Source organism: Aquila chrysaetos, chromosome 5 (genome assembly GCF_900496995.4).
Source record: "Aquila chrysaetos chrysaetos chromosome 5, bAquChr1.4, whole genome shotgun sequence".
In the NCBI taxonomy this organism is placed as follows: domain Eukaryota; kingdom Metazoa; phylum Chordata; class Aves; order Accipitriformes; family Accipitridae; genus Aquila; species Aquila chrysaetos.
Window position 1 is genome coordinate 71598195 of NC_044008.1, and position 17458 is coordinate 71615652.

A 17458-nucleotide genomic window follows, 5' to 3' on the forward strand; every position below is an offset into this window, starting at 1 on the left:
GGGTCTAGATGATCTTTAAGGCCCCTGCCAACCAAAACCATTCTATGATTCTATTTAATTCTATGCTTATTGGGAAGATTAAATACCAAGAGAGATATTGGGAGAGGTTAAATGCCAAGAGAGATGGTGAAGTAGAATGGAATAAAGGAATGGGGAGGAAAGAGACAGGTAATGGAGTTGCACAATTTTTTTGTTTTTTTAAAGTACTTGTGAAGCTGTTACTGAAATGAGATCTGGTTTCCTTAGAGTTCATGAGCTAGAAGAACTGTTGAAAGACCAAGAAACATCAGCAGAACAGACCCTGGAAGAAGAAATAAAGAGACATAGAGAAGCATATAGCAAGTATGAAAAAGAAAAAGGCACCGAAATTGAACTGCTAAACACAAGGTAACAAACATCCTGGTGTCACCCAGAACAGAGTACAAGTTCTTCTTTTCTTCATTTTTACTTTGCATATAAACGTAGGCTGTTCACAACCAGACAGTACACAGACGGTTACATGTTAGTAGTTCTATAGAGTAGCTGTGCAGTTGCATGTCTAATGCCCAAAAGCTTGGAGGATGCTTTACATTAATGCTTTAATCCACATAGCCCATGTAGACAGCTTAGCTGGGTATTTGGCATGGATTCAAGGAGGGAATTGCGACCAGCTGTAGCAAATGCTTGTGTCTGCATTTGTTTCTTCCTATTTAATTCTTTTTAGATACCTGTTGTTAGGACCATAAGAATCTGAGGGTCAATGTGGTGGGTTTGGCCCTAAAAGCAAACAAACAAAAAGCATCTAATAACTCATGATAAAAAAATACTAAGGTTAGGAATATTTTCTTGTTTGGTCTTTCTATCAAGTGCAAGTAAAGTGGCTTTTTAGAGCATGCTATTTTGCATGTCTGCATTCTTGAAGAGGCATTTGCTGTAAGTTTTTTGTTATTGACACAGGGTTCAGCAACTGGAAGAAGAAAATGGTGAGCTGAAAAGCGCTGTCACACGACTGAAATCACAAACGGAGAGATTAGATGAGGTAACAAAACTCCTGAGTGCTTGAACAATTTAACAGCAGCTTGATGTGTGTAAGAGCAAACTCATATAGTGATTGGCCCAGCTTCTTTAATTTGCCTTTCCTAAACAAGACTATTAATGTAATTGGATCATTGATCACCTTTAGTGGCAGGAATGCGCCGAGACACATGCCAGCTTATGACCAGCTGTGTCTATAGATTTGTGTTGTAAAACTGAAGGTGGCTCATGCACTTGCAAGCTAGCTATGAAGTTCCCCATTTATTCTAGGAAAGGCAACGCATGTCAGATAGGTTGGAAGACACTAGTCTGCGACTGAAGGATGAGATGGATTTGTACAAGAGAATGATGGACAAGCTGCGGCAGAACAGACTGGAATTTAACAAGGAGAGGGAAGCCACACAGGAGGTAGGTGTGAAGAGGGATGTAAGACCAGGCAATCACATCTCATTTGCATGGAAGCCCATCTGAAAAAGAATGGACAGGCAGGATGAACACTGCAAATAAAACATCCAGTGAATGTATTACTGGATTGTGTTTCTATCAGAGGGGTACTCATAGGGCGATGAATGCTGCAAGAATATCTAATAAATGGCAATCCCTGACCCAAAGGGTTTACAACTCTTTGAGAACTTGCAGCCTTGAATGTGTTCCCTAACGTTTTCTTTACTATGTTTGCAAGGGGAATTATGCCTCTCAGACTGAAGCTTAGAGATCAGAGCCACTTCCAGCTCTGAAGCGGTTTAAGTGACCTGTGCTTCCATAGAAGAGCAAGTGGCTGTATTGTAGGACTATCCAGCCTCAATCAGGCTCACAGAGTGCTTCTGTCAGAATGCAGAGGTCCACGCAGCACAGAGATAGCTGCTGCCGGGGGGGGCTGGTTGTGCAGGGACGGGAGAGACATGGCCTGCGTGCGTGCCCACAGCTCATTGAAGACTTGCGGAAGGAACTGGAGCACTTGCAGCTGTACAAGCTGGAATGTGAGCGTCCTGGACGTGGGAGAAGTTCTTCATCCAGTGTGAGTGAATTCAACGCCAAAACCAGAGAGGTGGAAATGGAGCATGAAATAAAACGGCTGAAGCAGGTGAGCAGGGAAGGGCCTCTTGATCCATGTGAAATGTATAGGACTGCTTTGAAAAATGCCTATAGCTGCAACACCTAGCACACTGCCTTTAGCTTTTGTCCCCCCCTTCTCACACAAGCACAAGACCTGCATTGCATCTGTCTAGGACTTCTTTACACAGGCAATATAAATTGTGCACGTAGGAAACACCTGTGATGCAGGCAGGGAGGATTTGTCACTGGTGGTAAGAGAGTTGCTGTTAGCTTGCAGCCTTACCGCATGTCATCCAAGCTACCTGTGATTTTAAAAATGTATTTATTTTTTAATGAAACCTTTTAGGAAGAACTTAAAAGCAATGTCTTTTCACCCTTAAATAGGAGAATCAAAAACTTCGTGACCAAAATGATGATCTTAATGGACAGATCCTAAGTCTTAGTCTTTATGAAGCTAAAAATCTCTTTGCAACGCAAACAAAAGCCCAGTCACTGGCTGCTGAAATTGATTCTGCATCAAGAGATGAGGTAATACGCTTTTTTAATCAAGTACTACATCCAAAAATATGCATTTTTCAATGTAATAAACTGTCAAGGTTGAACTATCTGAAGCTGACAAATGAACAACAGAAGAATCTGCTTTGCTAGGAGTTCAGGAGTGTTAGAAGATTGCCTTAAATCTAACAGTGGTTTTGGGTGCTCCTTTTAATATAACTCTTCCATTTGTGTCTCAAAAAATTGGAATTATTAGAATCTCGGTGAACAGTTTTACAATGGATTTATTTTAACATCTTCTATCTTACAGGGATATTATGACATGAATTTCATACAGAAATTATCATAGCTAGTTATTTAAATTTTTACTTTCTGTTCTAGATTGAGTTCTAAGTTACTTCAGCAACAAGCTCTCACTTAGACCTAAAATTGAGCTATATATTCCCTGTAGCAGAGCTGAATTCTTGGAGAAAGTAGGTAGTGTGCAAGTAATAATCTGGTAATGCTTTGGAAGATATTATAGCAGACCCATTTGTATGTGGGCTGAGTCAAGCTGGTATAGCTCCCTTTAAGGTCCAGGACAGATCGTGAGATCAGGCCAATGGAGACGTAAGAGCTCCCAGAGAAAAAGACAGGTTAGTGATGAAGGAGACTAAAAGGAATTGTTTGCCTTTTATGCTTTATTTCTTCTGGACAGAACTTCCCCTTTCTTCTTCAAGAGGAGTCCCGAGACAGACCTTTTTACCCAATCTGTACTTGAATGATGACCCTGTTAGCCTTAGTTCCTGGGCAGTCCTTTGAAGTGAAGTGCATACCTGAGTTTCCTGCTGAACCAGAGCACTGTGAAGAAAGGCTGTTTAATTGTTGAACTCTAATTAGGTAAAAGCAAATTGGGCTTTGCTATTGTCAAGAAAAATCTTTATTTCTCCTTCTGAATCTCATGACTGTGTCATGCAAGGAATACCCAGCACTCCCCCTCTAAAGGAGGAAAGTGCCTTACAACTGTGGCCCAGGCTTAGTAAACCTCACAGACCTGCATAAACTTTTCCCATTGGGCAATTTTTCCTGTCTAATCAAAATGAAGGTAAGAAACTGCAGATTCAGGGTAGGACTTCTATGAAGGCTAATGAAAGCGGACACCAAGATCACAATATCTTTAGGAGGATCTAGGGCTCTGACACTCCTGGGCAGCTTTGTCAGTTTGGCATTAAACATGTGGAGTATAAAAAGCAAGCAGTCTTCAACTTTGGAGAGTTTGAGGGGCCTTTCACAGCTCAAAGGTCTAGTGAAACACATGTATTTAATATAGAACATAGAATATTCAGTAGGTTGTTCTTGAGGAGTATGTAGCTGTGTAGTTTTGGGGTTTTTTGGTGGGGGGGGGGGTTTGAGAGAGATTATGCATGATACAGAGGCAGCCCGTATTATTCCCAGTGCAAAACACTGAAACCCTTGTTCTGTTCAGCAGCCTTTCATGCAAAGTGCTTTAGATTTCAGTAGGTATGAAAGAAATTGAGTATCGTGAAGCTTTTGCACTGAGATGAGGAAGCTTGTCCGTGGTGTGGATGCAGGATGGATTGGTGGTTTAGATGGGGAATTTGTTTCAAATGACCTGCCAAAAGATCCCTGGTGATGACTGTTCACCACCTTCCTTAATAATAAAGATCTTTAACCTACAGATTGTTTCTAATACAGGTACAGGGAGGAGCTAGAGGTAGAATACCTATCACAAAAGGGAATTGGTGATCCTGAGCAGGCGCTAGTCTCTCACATGTCTGAATTTCATGCTATTATGTAAACTAGTGAGAATATTTCAAGAGTAACTTTGAAATGTTGTGTTGCAGCTCATGGAAGCCCTTAAAGAACAGGAGGAGATAAATTACAGATTGCGACAGTATATGGACAAGATAATTTTGGCAATCCTAGACCACAACCCGTCTATCCTGGAAATAAAGAATTGAAGAGAATATGAGAAGGAAAAGCAGCAACTGCCTGATATTTCTGCACATGCCACTGGATCTAAACAACACTCTGATACTGTAAATTAATCTATAAATATATATATACACTACGTGTGAGTGTGGGTGCGCGGGTGTGTTTATATGATGTTTGGTACACTGTTATTTGTCATTGAATTGGCTTGGTTAGACTTTTTCCATGCACTTTCAATACCTGTGATAAGATGGATACTGTATATTAATGTAATAACAATATAACTGGATCATGCTGTTTTAGATACTGGACAAAATGACTCTACCTCTAGTTGTAAAGGTAAAAAAGACAATGGAAACATATGGATGTGGCCCTAACTTTAGGAGCAAGAATTGTTCTTTCGTTCTTCCAGGAATTTGGGTACCGCAAACCAATTAACATACCCAGGTTCAGTTCCTGACTGGTGCTGACTGTGTAATTTCCTATTTGATTTAGTTTTAGTACTTAAACTACACGTAGGATAAAAAAAAAAAAAACAAACTTTGGGGAAGAGGAAAGACACAAAGTAAAAGGGAAGAAGAGGAAGATATTGCAGAATTGTTGCTATTTGTGAAAAATCACCATCCACTTGTTTGCCACTGTCAGCACAAAGTGCTTTTTATGTAAGATCACTTTGGAGCCTGCTTTGGGATGCTCTGAGCCAGCCTGCTCTTTAGCGTGTGCACGCATGTGTATTTTTTATGTCAGGGTCCCTGTAGCATTGAGGCTAAGAAGCTTTTCAAATCTGTTCCCCTATTTTCAGGGGTTTACCATGGGCCATTATGATGAATTCTGGGATCCTGCCCCTTCCCCTCACCCTTAATTTTAAAGATTTCACTGAACGTACACGTTCCAGTTCTTACCAAAAAAAAAAAGAAAAAAAAAAAAAGAAAAAAATTGCATCAAATAGATCACTTCAAGGGGAGGAGGAGCAGCAGCCCTTGAAATTACGTGTTGAGTTGCTTTCCCACCCCAGATACTCTGCATTCCTTTGAGACTGATATTTTGTGGGCAAGCTGTGGAGAGGACCTGTTGGGTCCTAACACAGTGGTGGAGAGAAGTCTGATGTGGAGTGACTTTTACCTATAGGGCAGTAAAAAGAAAAAGAGCTTGGTCTTACAGAAGTTACCAATCCAGACTGAGTACTCACATGCATATCTAAAGCTCTGAATAGGGAACACATCCTGATTTAGATGAGCAGTTGTGCAGGTGCTTAACTTTAAATGTGTACTGTGACTGCTCGTAGAAGTCAGTGGGACTGAACATAAGCTTTAAAGTTGAGTGTATGCTTAAATGCTGCCTTAAATAGGGATGGACTTCAATGTGTGCCTGTGTCCTCCTGAGCTGGATCTGTGTACTGTAGGGCTAGGACCTTTTTAATTAATAATGTAGCTTGTATAAGGAGCTTATGGAATTGTTTGGATAGTTGAATGCTTAAAAAAAAATTTTATTCCATCCACTTTTTTAAAAGTAAAAATTTCACACTTTTGATTCACAGCAACTGGTACAGAAAAATAGGCCCAAGTATCTGGCTTTCCCCAATGCATAGAGATGTTTCCTCTATTGAATACACTCCCCAGAAGAATGTTACAGTAGCAATGACTGTGCTTTTCTGTGTATTTCTTGCTGTTGGCAGTGTCTTGCCCCTAGTATTCTCTTGATGTATCTTGGTGTGTATATGTGATACATTTTTCCTGAATCTGAATACATAAAGCATGTATTCAGTTATGGATGTAAATATATATATATTTTTCTGCAATCTCTGTGCTCTTGCCTTCAGTGATGTGTTACTGGAGTGATGGGAAGTGGGGGAAGTACTGAAATCAGGTTTTCTTGAAGGCAAGAAAATAAAAACAATTTGTTTCTATGTATCTGCGTTAGGCAGGTGTAAAGTAACTGGAAGGCGAAAGGATCAGAGGAATAACTATGGGACACAGCACCCCAGTGCACAAAGATACCTGTAGGACTTCAGTGCTCTGGGAGAAATGGTACAGTCTTGTTCAATCAGTGATGTCTCAGGGCTGGTTTCCTGAGGCTCTAGGGCAATCCGGAGGAAGGGATTTAAAGACTACTCCTCTGCCTCCTGGGGATGGTGTAAAACGTCCTGTGCTAAATTGCAGCAGCTTCTGTTTGTGGAGAAGCAGGTGGAACACCGTGGACACCCCACACATGCACCTTTCCCACCTGCTGCTGCTTCTGGATGTGCCACCTGTAAGGTAGGAGAGGAACAGTTAAGCCAGCTTGGTGCTACCTACAGCTCCCTGCCTACAGGACTCTTTACCTGCACATTAGTGATGGCATTTCCCTCTGTGTGGTGCTGTCTGTGGGTTGTGCCAAGGACTTTGCTCTTCTTATAGGCCACAGAGAACTGTTTCAAATTGTCAGGTGGCTGTTGCTAGCCTGCTGTGACAAGCAGGGCTGGGTGAGCCAGCAGCCCCGCTAATGGAACTGACTGTGTTTGGTAAGTTACACTTCTGTCCTGCTCTCATGCAGTGGATTTAAAGACGGGTGAAGCTGTTGCAGGTCAGACTGGTGACTGCATGTTTTCCCCTAAATATTTTTAAGTAAACTGGACTTAGCTTCAAAATTTTAATACTCTAAACCCCATTCCCATTAGGGTAGAACATCAGCAAATGTTGAGGACTATTTCACTGAAAATTATGCTGAGCACTTGGGTAGCAGAGAGCCTGGCTTACTTCACTGAGACCACAGACCCCATGGACATGAACAGAAGATGACATGACTGTAGCGATAGCCAAGTTTTTGTGCAGGTAATTATATGTAAGAGGTGAATAGTCACTAATAGTGACAAATAGTCACTACATCTAGCTGAAATCCCGAAAGCAGTATTCTAGCCAAGGGTACCCAGCAGTGGATTTTCTAAAGACTTGCAGGACTTCTTGTTTAGCTCTGTACCCAACTGCTTTAGCATTTAGAAGCTCTTCCTTGCTCCAGTGTTTGCATTTGAAGAGTTGTCTTACCACCATGTTGGTGGTGTTTGTAGCTTTGTTTTATTGCAAAAAGGAGTTATACTTCTGCTCCTGTAAGGCCCTCAGTGTGGTACTGCTTTCTGTTATTGTTCAAATTCATATCCAGATACTTGCTATGTTTGACAAATAATGTTAGTTGGAGGCGAGAGAGGCATTTTACTGGCAGGTACATTTTCCTCTAAGGTATTGACCTCTAAAAATACTAATTAGCAATTGCATTCTTAGACTGAGTAACCACAGTAACTACAGGTATTAGACCAACTTGCCTTGCAGTCCAAGCCTTGGAGAACCCTTCTATTTCAGAAAAGAAGTCATCATGTTTTATGACATGCGGGTAACTTGGTAATAAGGGATCACTTGATGGGTCACTGGGGCAGGGAGAAGTGTAATCTGATATTGATGTTGCAGAGAATGCATATTGTGACCAAGTGTCAGGCAGACACATTGGCAGAACAGACAGGAGATGTGGGAGATAGGGAGGCACTGGTTTCAGTGTCTGTTCTCTGATAAATTTCTTACTTTACTGTGGGCTTCCTTTGTGCTCACAGGCCAGCTGGGGAAGTACAGTCTGCCTCTGTGTCAGTGTTACTGTTGGTGGAACAATGGCTTCACTTCCCTGGGTAAATAACTTCAAACACAGAAATGTGGTATCATCTCATTCTAGCAATACTCAAATGCAGTAAATATTCTTGTGTCAAAACTGTGCTTCTTATTTAACCCTCGGGGATGCAAACACAATCCAAGGTACTGTATCTTGATCTGCTGCTTAGTTCATTCTACTGCAGATTCTGAAAAGCTAAATGATATTCTGGTCAAACCAGTTGCAAACCACTGCAGGTGTTTTTGTACAGTGAAAAAAACCTACTTGCTTCTGGCTAGAAGCTGTCCTTTGTCAGGCTAATCCCACACATAAGCTACTGCAGAAAAAACACCTCTTTCAAGACTTGCACTTAAGAGTACCTGAAATGTACTCTCCCAAGATTTTTCTGATACTGGCTGCTTCTCTCCAGACATCAGTCTTCGGCTGCTGCCTAGTTCTGGTTCCAGAATGCGATGCTGATTCAGAACTACCTTGATATCAAAAGAGTATTTTTCAGCTTTTTTAATAACTTCTGTGAAAGACTCAAGCTGTTTGAGAATTTGTTATGTTTTGAAGTGCAACAGTGACAAAACTGTAACCATCCCATCTATTTTTAAGGAGGTTTTAATATGCAAATTTGTAGCAAGTCTCAAAAAAAATCCAATACACTTTTGCTGCCAACTTTCCTTTTATGGTCTTGGGAGAAATTCAGATGTTTCTCAGCCAGCTCTGTAGGGAATTGAACACAGCGTTATTAATTCTCAAAGATGCGTGTATCAACAAATATTTTGCTGTCTGAATGCAGCAATGCTCCATTTACTTTGGTAGAACTGCATTAGTCTCCAGAGAGGATCTTGGCCTACAGTATTTAGGCTCCCTAATCTGGTTAGTAATTGAGGGCTTGGAAGCTAATATATAAACATACGTTGTGGCCTGCTACATCAGTCACTGTTCAGCAGTCTCTGCATCATAGTGCTGGTGACACGTGATGAATCTAAGAACTAGAATTTACAAATAAACGAATACTTTTTTTTCTTCTTTAATGTCAATGGACATACAGTATTTTTTTCTTAAAACAAATACTGTATGGTGTGGTCTGAGGGATTTTTTCCAAGGAAGGAAGGAAGTAGCAGCTGATCAAACACTTGCTGAATCAGTGGCTTGGCTTACATTGATTTAAGTGAAAACTTGACTCAAAACTGTAACTGAGCAGTTCCTGGATTGGTTCTGGTGTTAGTAGCAATGCTTGTATTCTTGTTATGTCATTTGCTGCTCAAGAAACATTGTCAAGAAGGCATGACAAGTGATGTAACACAGCTGATTTTAAAGGACATAGCTCCACAGTTGCTGGCGCTTTGTTCCTTTGCAGCATCCTCGGGGTTTTCTCAGTATTTTTCAATTCAAGACATTGATCCAAGGAGCAGTTTGCTATTGAAGCATGTGGCATGTGTGGGTTTCTTATTTAATGAAACTCTGCGTGTACCTTTTAGAGTTTGATAAGGATTGCAGTAGGTGTTTGGTCTGAATGCTGTAATCCTGCATAATGCACTGGGAGTTGCTCTGATGTGCAAGACAGTCGTTTCTTTGTGGGATTCTTCCCCAGTATATGTTCTGTTGACACTTACACTCTTGGTCTTGTCCCCTGCTGCTGTGCCCGCTGTCAGAGTGTCTGCGTGCCTTGGGGCAGCCACTTTGAGCAGATGGGAGGGACAAACACAACATTCTTGGCTTCAGTATGGCTTTAGCTACTGAGATGAAGAATTTTAGCCCTGTCTTTATACCAGGCCAGTCCTGTCCACATCTTTTGTGTGGTCCTGAAAACAAGTTGTGTCCCATCTACATGACAAAATGTTATAGCTGATTCTCATGATATGCGAGCAAGTAGGGTGAATAAGCCTGAAGTCCATCCAGGTAAGGGATCATTGGGACATCCCCATTAAGTTTTGCCTTGATTCTGTATAGCTGTCCAATTGTATGCTGTACTTACACACTGTTTGCAAGGCACGACACAGCCCTACTAGCTTAGCCTAGCAAGCATACCTTATACATAATGACAGCAGCCCATTAAGTTAGAAAATCTGCAACTAGGGTCCCTGTACCATAGTTTGCCACAGTGTGGAGCCAGCTGACAGTGCTACATTGTGTTCCATAAACTTTTTTTTTTTTTTAGCTTACTGGCCTAAGTCTCAAAGTTTTGTTCAACTGGGAGCAGTACCTATTCAAACATACAATTAGAGAGAGATTGCTTTTTACTTAAGCTTTATATTATGTTAATATATGAAAACATATATTAACAAACATGGACTTCTATTTAACAAACATATATATAATTTACACGTTTCTTTCCCGAGTTAAGTAAAGGTGACCCGTTCACCTATGTCAAAACTGGTAGTTATTTTCCACTTTAGCAAAATAGATGACAATTCCAATTAAAATATTTTATGTCCAATTAAAGATAAATGATGCATCATGATTACGAGTTTCTCTTATCCATCCCTACCTTTATCATTTACCAAGGATGATCCTTCTAATTACCCCAGGGGCTAACCCTAATCCTAGTCGTCGTAAAACAGTTTAGTTGTACCCTTGATGATGTAAGAAAAAGGATAGAAACAGACTTTATTGGGAAAGATAAACAGTACAACTACAATCACTACTATCTACTACAATAAAATTATGACAGTCATATATTAAGTTCTTACAATGGTTCTTGATTGACTTGTAAATATATACATAATATCTACCGAGGTAAATAATGCTTTGTTTGATAAATAACAAGCAACCTTTTCTTGCCGGGAATTGGAGAGTCCCAATGTTTTTAACACTTTGTAATTACCTTGATACCATTTTCCACACACTCCCACAGGAAATCCCTTGAATTTAATATCCTTTGCATTTGTCAGTTCCTGAATTTGATCTTTGAGGTGTTGGTATTTCCTTACTTTCTCTGCTGCCATGTCTGCCAGTGATGTTGATTTACTTTCATTTAGAATTGTGATGTCCACAACTAGCGCTTGATCCCCCTTAACGAATATGAGATCAGGTTTATGTAGCTAATTTTGTTTCTCTTTTAGCATAGGCTCTTGGAATGTTATCCCAACTTTCTTTTTGGCTTCCCTTATTAGTATTTCACATAGTTGGTTATGTCTTTTTATCCTGGCATCTTGTATCATGGGACAGTATCCGATGGTATGTGCTGCACATGTTTCATTCTCAGCTTGACAATGTCAAAAAGCCTTAACTTGTGACTGTTGTCTTCCCCTTGCTAGGAATTCCCTTGTGGGATACACGTTTGCTCTTAATTGTAGTGCAGTGATGAGTTTGCTGTGGGGAATGCCTCTATAATGTTCGATCCAGCTGTTACTGATTTTATCCTTCTCAAAGTTGGTAATTCCATGGCCCTGGGACAGCAGCTTGGTCCAATTCATAAACTCGTGTTTTCTCCAGTTACACAGTTTAGGAAAGATAGGTTTTGGAGCTGGTCACTCCCATTCTGAAGATGGTTCATCATCACCCAATTCCTCTGATATTAACATAACCGCCCTTGGGTCCCAAATAGATGGAATTTTATTCTTGTCTCCTCCAGCTATAACCCATAATTTTTCAAATTCTTTTTTGAGCCCAACTTGTTTTACAATTGCTCTTGTTTCATCCAAAGACTGCGCAATTCTATGCAGTCTTCAGGCTTGTACACCGGGGATCAGACCAGAGAGTCTGGTAATACCTAAACCTCCATCACACATGCTGGAATATAGGATGGCATCACAGGTACTTGCTGGTAGATGTAGTCATTTCTTGACATGTAGTCATTTCTTGACCACTGTTCGAATTGCAAGGTCAAGTGTTTCTAGGTACATTACTTTTACATCAGCTTGGTCTGCTAAGTAGATCAATCATGGGATAGTATATCCCTTCAAGATGTCTACCTTCTGAAGTGGTTTCAAAGAAGCTTCTCCTATCTGTTGTAACCAATCCTTTATCTTCTCCGGTAGTTCTGGTTTTGATATTCCAGTCCATGGGTCTACACATAGTCCCAAGTACTTTTCGAAATACCGGGTTCAATCGTATTAAGGAGGGTGCCATTAATTAGCCACAGAGGACAGTCATTGATTGTATATGAGTCCTGTGTAGGTTGAATATAAAAAACATGGCATTTCTCCCCCTGTGTCTTGAGGCCTGTCAAGTCACAGAAGACCTCTAAGATTTTAAAATTCTTCTGCATTCCGTCCCATGATCCACTCAACAGTACTAAGTCATCTGCAAAAGCCATGGTTGTTACATGTTTCGAGCAGTGTTGGAATCCATTTTCCTCTAACTTGCAGAGTAAGGGATCCACAGATAAGTTAAATAACAAAGGAGACATTGGATCACCTTGTTTCACACCAATCTGAATCCCAGTAGGACCCAACTGCTCATTCCTCATATTAATACGAGTATTGGGGTTTCGATACAGATTCGTAATCAGGGTGATAATATGATTGTCCACGCCCTTTTGTCTCAGATCCATAATGATGTGAGAATGGCTTACGGTGTCGAAGGCTTTGGCTAGGTCAATGAAGACTGCTCCCGGGGTCGATGTTCTTTCTTGGCATTCTTAATCAAAAGTTGTAATAATTTTAAATTTTCTGCACACCCTGCTGATCAAATAAATCCCCTTTGTCGTGGATTAATGGGGCACGCCTTAGTCACTCTTGCTGTCAGGATCCTTGAGAATAATCTCAAGATAATTGATCCGATGGTAATTGGTTGCCAATTTTTTATGTCCTTCTGGCACTCTGGCAAGGATGATTTTGATATTAACACAGTCTGACATTCTTTTACCACGTCTGGTACAGTGCCAGATACCAATCACAGATTGAATAGCTCCATCAGTTGGATAAAGTGAGGGTCTATCTTGATGATATCCCTCAAGCTTAGTCCATCTGGTCCTGGCGCTGTGTTCTTGTTCATCTCTGTGATAGTTTTAGAGATTTCTTTCCCCGCGATCATGGCTTTGAATGCCGAGTTGTCCGCCTGACCAATGGTTCTGAAAGCACCCAGGCCCTGAATGTTACCGGCAATTCCCACCTCAACTTGAACACCTCTTGTACCTCATCTTGTGGGATACTGCCCCTCAGGGATTCCACATCATCCAGGATGATACCGGCAAGTTTCCCTCTATCCTGGTAAAACAGCTGCTGGAATCGTAGGAATTGCCCCTGCTTTACAGCTCTCTTCTTCATCCACTCCTTTGGTGGTTCCAAAGTACGAGCTTTCCAGGCCATTTGATGCTGTTGACCTTGGCTTGCTTTCAACTCAGTGGACTTCGTGAAAAGGCGTGAATAGCAATCCTCAATCGCCTCATCAACTAGTGTTGAAGGAGCATCTTTCCCTTCAATCACCTTTTCAAAGATTCCCTGGAGAATGGGCAGTTTTTCAGATGTTAACCATTCAGAGATTACCCTCCAATAATGAGACCTCAGTCCTCCATCCACCTGCGGTCCAATGTTTGCAAGATGTTCCCCCTCTTTTATAGCTGTTTCTTCCAATCTTGATCTTTTTCCCTTTTCACCAGGCTCTTATGAAGACCCCTTCTTTTATCACTTATCTGTTCGGTTGTTTTTGACGGAATATATTCCGCAACCAACTTAATGATGTTTTTACTTCCCTCATGCTGTTTATCCAAATTCCTCAATAACTCCACCTCCTCTTCCATCCCTCACTGCTGATGTACCCCTCTGGCAGTACCCACTTTAGGGTGGCAGCAATCCGCTCAACATTTCTCATAACTGGATGGGCCAAGCGCTTATGTTGCCCCAGGCTGATTTTTCATTTCAGAAAATGAAATGAATGTCCTCTCGCATTCCTCACATTTCCAACCCTTCACAGGGGCAGCTTCCACAACCCCCTTGCACTTCAGAAAATGGCAGGCAATACTATGGTGTTTCACATTAGTTCTCCCATGCTGAGCACTTTGGAACAAGATCTTCTTCTTCCCATGTGCTCTCTTTAGATGTTCAATCAAACCCGATGTTTTTCCTATCCTGTTTCCACAGCATGGACAACATGGATTTTTGTCAGGGATCTTTACCACCGGTATACCCCCAGTTGGCACGTCACTGCTGGGGCCCAGGATAGGGGTCAATAGCAACAGTAAAAGTCCTAGCCATGGCTCCAGGAGGTAAGAGTTCCCCCTCCTTTTCACTCTCTTTCTCCTGTAGAGATGGACTGATAACATTGCCCCTGAGGCTCAAGGAGACAAGTACCTCATATACCTCTGGTAACATGGCCAGATTGTCAGCCAAAGTAGAAGAATGCTGGCACTCTAAACCAGTCATCTCTGAGTTGACAAACTCCAATCCCCTCAAGTCAAACCTCGCCTCCAGCAGCTTCTCATGGTCTTTGATGGTACGAATGACCACATTGTCTCACAAGTCCAAAGGACTTGTTTGTGTGGCCACCGATACGAATGCAATTTGCATTGGCCAACCCATTTTCCCAATCCAAGATTGAGGGTAAGTATAAGCCTGACAGCACCACCCTCAAGGGCCATCAGACTGGGCCCAGCTACACCCCTGAGCACAGGTGTTGGGCAACGATAGAGAATCAGTGCCAGAAATCTGTTTCACCTTAGGAAAAGTACTATCGAGTGGTTGGTGGAGCCAGTCAATAGAGAGGAAGGAGCCATAATTCCCATAACTCTGGGCAGAGATCATCTTGGTTACCCTGAAGGGCATCCAGCGGGACCACATGCAGGTGTGACCTCTGCAGCTCTGCCCAGTTAGTAACTATGATCCCATCTTAAGACAGGCATAGATACTCCCATAGTTTGGACACCTACCCCAAGAATCTGTATTTCTTTTTTACGTAGGTGTTGTAAGTGGTGCAGCTGTGACATCTGAGCTGTCAGCTTTCGCATCACCATTCTCAGCAGAGTGACATTCATCCTGGCAACCTTCCATAAAGCCCGTTGTGCCCTGGCAAAGGGCGTGGAGGTGATTGTTCTGGCAGACACACGTTCAATATGCAGACGGTAAGGGGTGCAGGAGGGCTGCACTTACTCTTCCACCCAGACAGTTGGAACAGTGATCTTCTTACACTACCCAACATCAGCCCCATTTTATTTAGTACCTTACCCATAGCTAAATTATTCTGGCTTTGGAGAAGGGAAGTCAGAAGGGGAACCAAGAATTTTATATCATGTGAACACTTTAGTATGCTATAGAGCAGTAAATGTTGCACTGACGGTATGTTTAAATACTGAGATATTTTGAGAATTACTGTAAAATCGTTGTGGGAGACATTTAGTTTGCTTTGTTGCACAGACTGTACTTATATTTTTTGCATGGTTACATATTTTAGTACTTGTGCCTTTTACTTCTCTGTTGATACATTTTATTTTCACATTTTATCTCCTATTCTGGGCACTTTTGATATACACATTTTTCATTTGATCTTCATCTCTGGTTTTCATGTGATGTACATGTGTATATATAAAATAGATCAGATTTGTATTCATGTGCCTCTGAGATGTAAAAAATACTCATTTTGTACAGGTTTTTTTAGAAGCACTAGGTCATGGTCTAAATTAAGTAGCAAAGGAAATTTAACATAATTAGCAGTTCTTTGTCTTCTTTTAGAAATGTTGTGTCAGATGGCTGGTCTCTTTTATAAGGCAATGTCACACACACACTCCCCAGATTTATTGTTCTAGTATCATTATGCGACCAATTCTATCCACTTGTTGGTTTCGGTTAATTCAAAATAATAAAACACCTAACTAAATGTAACAGTCCTGACTTGACAATTATATTTTTTATTCACACTAAAGCCAATTTGCTTCTTTTTATACTTGAAATGGACACCAGACCAAAATCTCATTTGAACATGTTGCCCATTTGAGGTTAACTTCAGTTCTGGGATTATTTTTGTGAGAGTGGGCAAGTGATTTACTTTGCCCATTGAAACGGAAAGAGAAATAGCATTACCAATTCATAGACTCTCCCTCTTAGAGAGGGTAAGATGTTTTAGATTACTTCTGTTCCCTCCCTGGCTTCTGTGGCAGCTTTTCCTAAGGACAGACCCTGGACCTGCATGCCTGGAGATTGTCCTCTTGCAGATGTGAGAAATTGGGTGTCTCGCTTTTCACATTTTGGCAACTGTGGAATAAACTCCTTCCCTTGGTGTTTGTAGCACAGCACTCTCCTGCAGCATTTGGGAAGCTAAATAGATGTTGTGAGACTGGGCCATCTGTAATTCTGGCAACCGGGGCCCGGTCCTAGAAGTGTTCTTCCCTCCCACCAACCTCTTCTTGAGTTGGTGCTTTCATTTCTTGAGTGTTGACCCCCTCATCTGGTGAGATGCATGAATTGTTCCCTCTCTCGCACCTTGTGGTTTATCAATACCCAATCACCAGCCCCTGGACACAGTGAGATAATAAATTGTGGTAAGTCACAAGAAAGAAATCATCAATATCCCCTAAATCTCCCGAAACACAAAGTTTTGATCTATAAAATAATACGTTCCATTCTCATGGAGCAGAATTTTTTTAACTGAATTTGGTACCCACTTGGATTATAAAGCTGCCTTAGAAGCAAGGAGGTGGTTTTATTTTTTACTTCAAAGGCTGCTTGGTATGAATATGAGCAAAGTCCACTCGCTCCATTGTTACTAAAAAAACCTGAAAAAAGCAGCCAGGAAAAGTGGCATATGACTATTTTTAATCTCGTTCTGTAACTTACAACACAAAAGTGAAGTGATGTCAATACTGTTGCAATGTGCCATTACACTATTTTCTCTGTATTTTCTTGGAATACTTTCTGGGGACAATAAAGCTGTTCTTGCTAATGTGGATCCTTTCAGGTAGCTGTAATGTACAATCAGATATGTAAATAAATTATTTGCTTTCCCTGCATGACTAAAACGTTGTCTGTAGTGGGTGACTGATTCTATGTCCCTCCTTACCCTGCATCCCCAGCACACGCAGTGTATACCCAAGTCTACTTCTAGACTTCATTTAAAGAAGGATTGTACAGTTCTGCTCTCGCCTGCCCACATGCCAACTTCATTAGCTTTGGCCGAGTTACACGGATGTCACTAGGGACTGAGTTTGTCTCAGTACGTGCCTTATCTGACAGCCACAACTATGTTAAATTTCCAAGAGCTTTGTGGAGTACATAATGCCGAAGCTTCAAGGGACCGACCCATTAATCTCTCCACCCATAGCGCTCCCCTTCTCAACTGACGGGAACTCCAGCTGAGAGCTGTTTGCAGGATTCGGAGCCAGTTTTTTAATCTGACTTAAATATAATTATTTACTGACCCTTGTGGCTAATGAGCATGCGCTTCGACTACTTTCCTGGGGAGCAGCGAG

General features: G+C 41.4%; 1 protein-coding gene across 6 annotated transcripts in view; it reads left to right on the plus strand.

Annotated features, from left to right (window-relative positions):
- Nucleotides 1-17008, plus strand: part of RAB11FIP4 (RAB11 family interacting protein 4) — a 140450-nt gene extending 123442 nt beyond the window's left edge. For all 6 annotated transcript variants that reach the window (XM_030013791.2, XM_030013792.2, XM_030013796.2 and 3 more), the window contains 6 exons: nt 247-387; nt 937-1018; nt 1285-1422; nt 1940-2098; nt 2455-2598; nt 4410-17008. In XM_030013791.2, coding sequence (XP_029869651.1) covers nt 247-387; nt 937-1018; nt 1285-1422; nt 1940-2098; nt 2455-2598; nt 4410-4526 — 781 coding nt within the window. In that variant the 3' untranslated portion in view covers nt 4527-17008. The remainder of the gene's footprint in view (nt 1-246; nt 388-936; nt 1019-1284; nt 1423-1939; nt 2099-2454; nt 2599-4409) is intronic.
- The last annotated feature ends 450 nt before the right edge of the window (nt 17009-17458 follow it).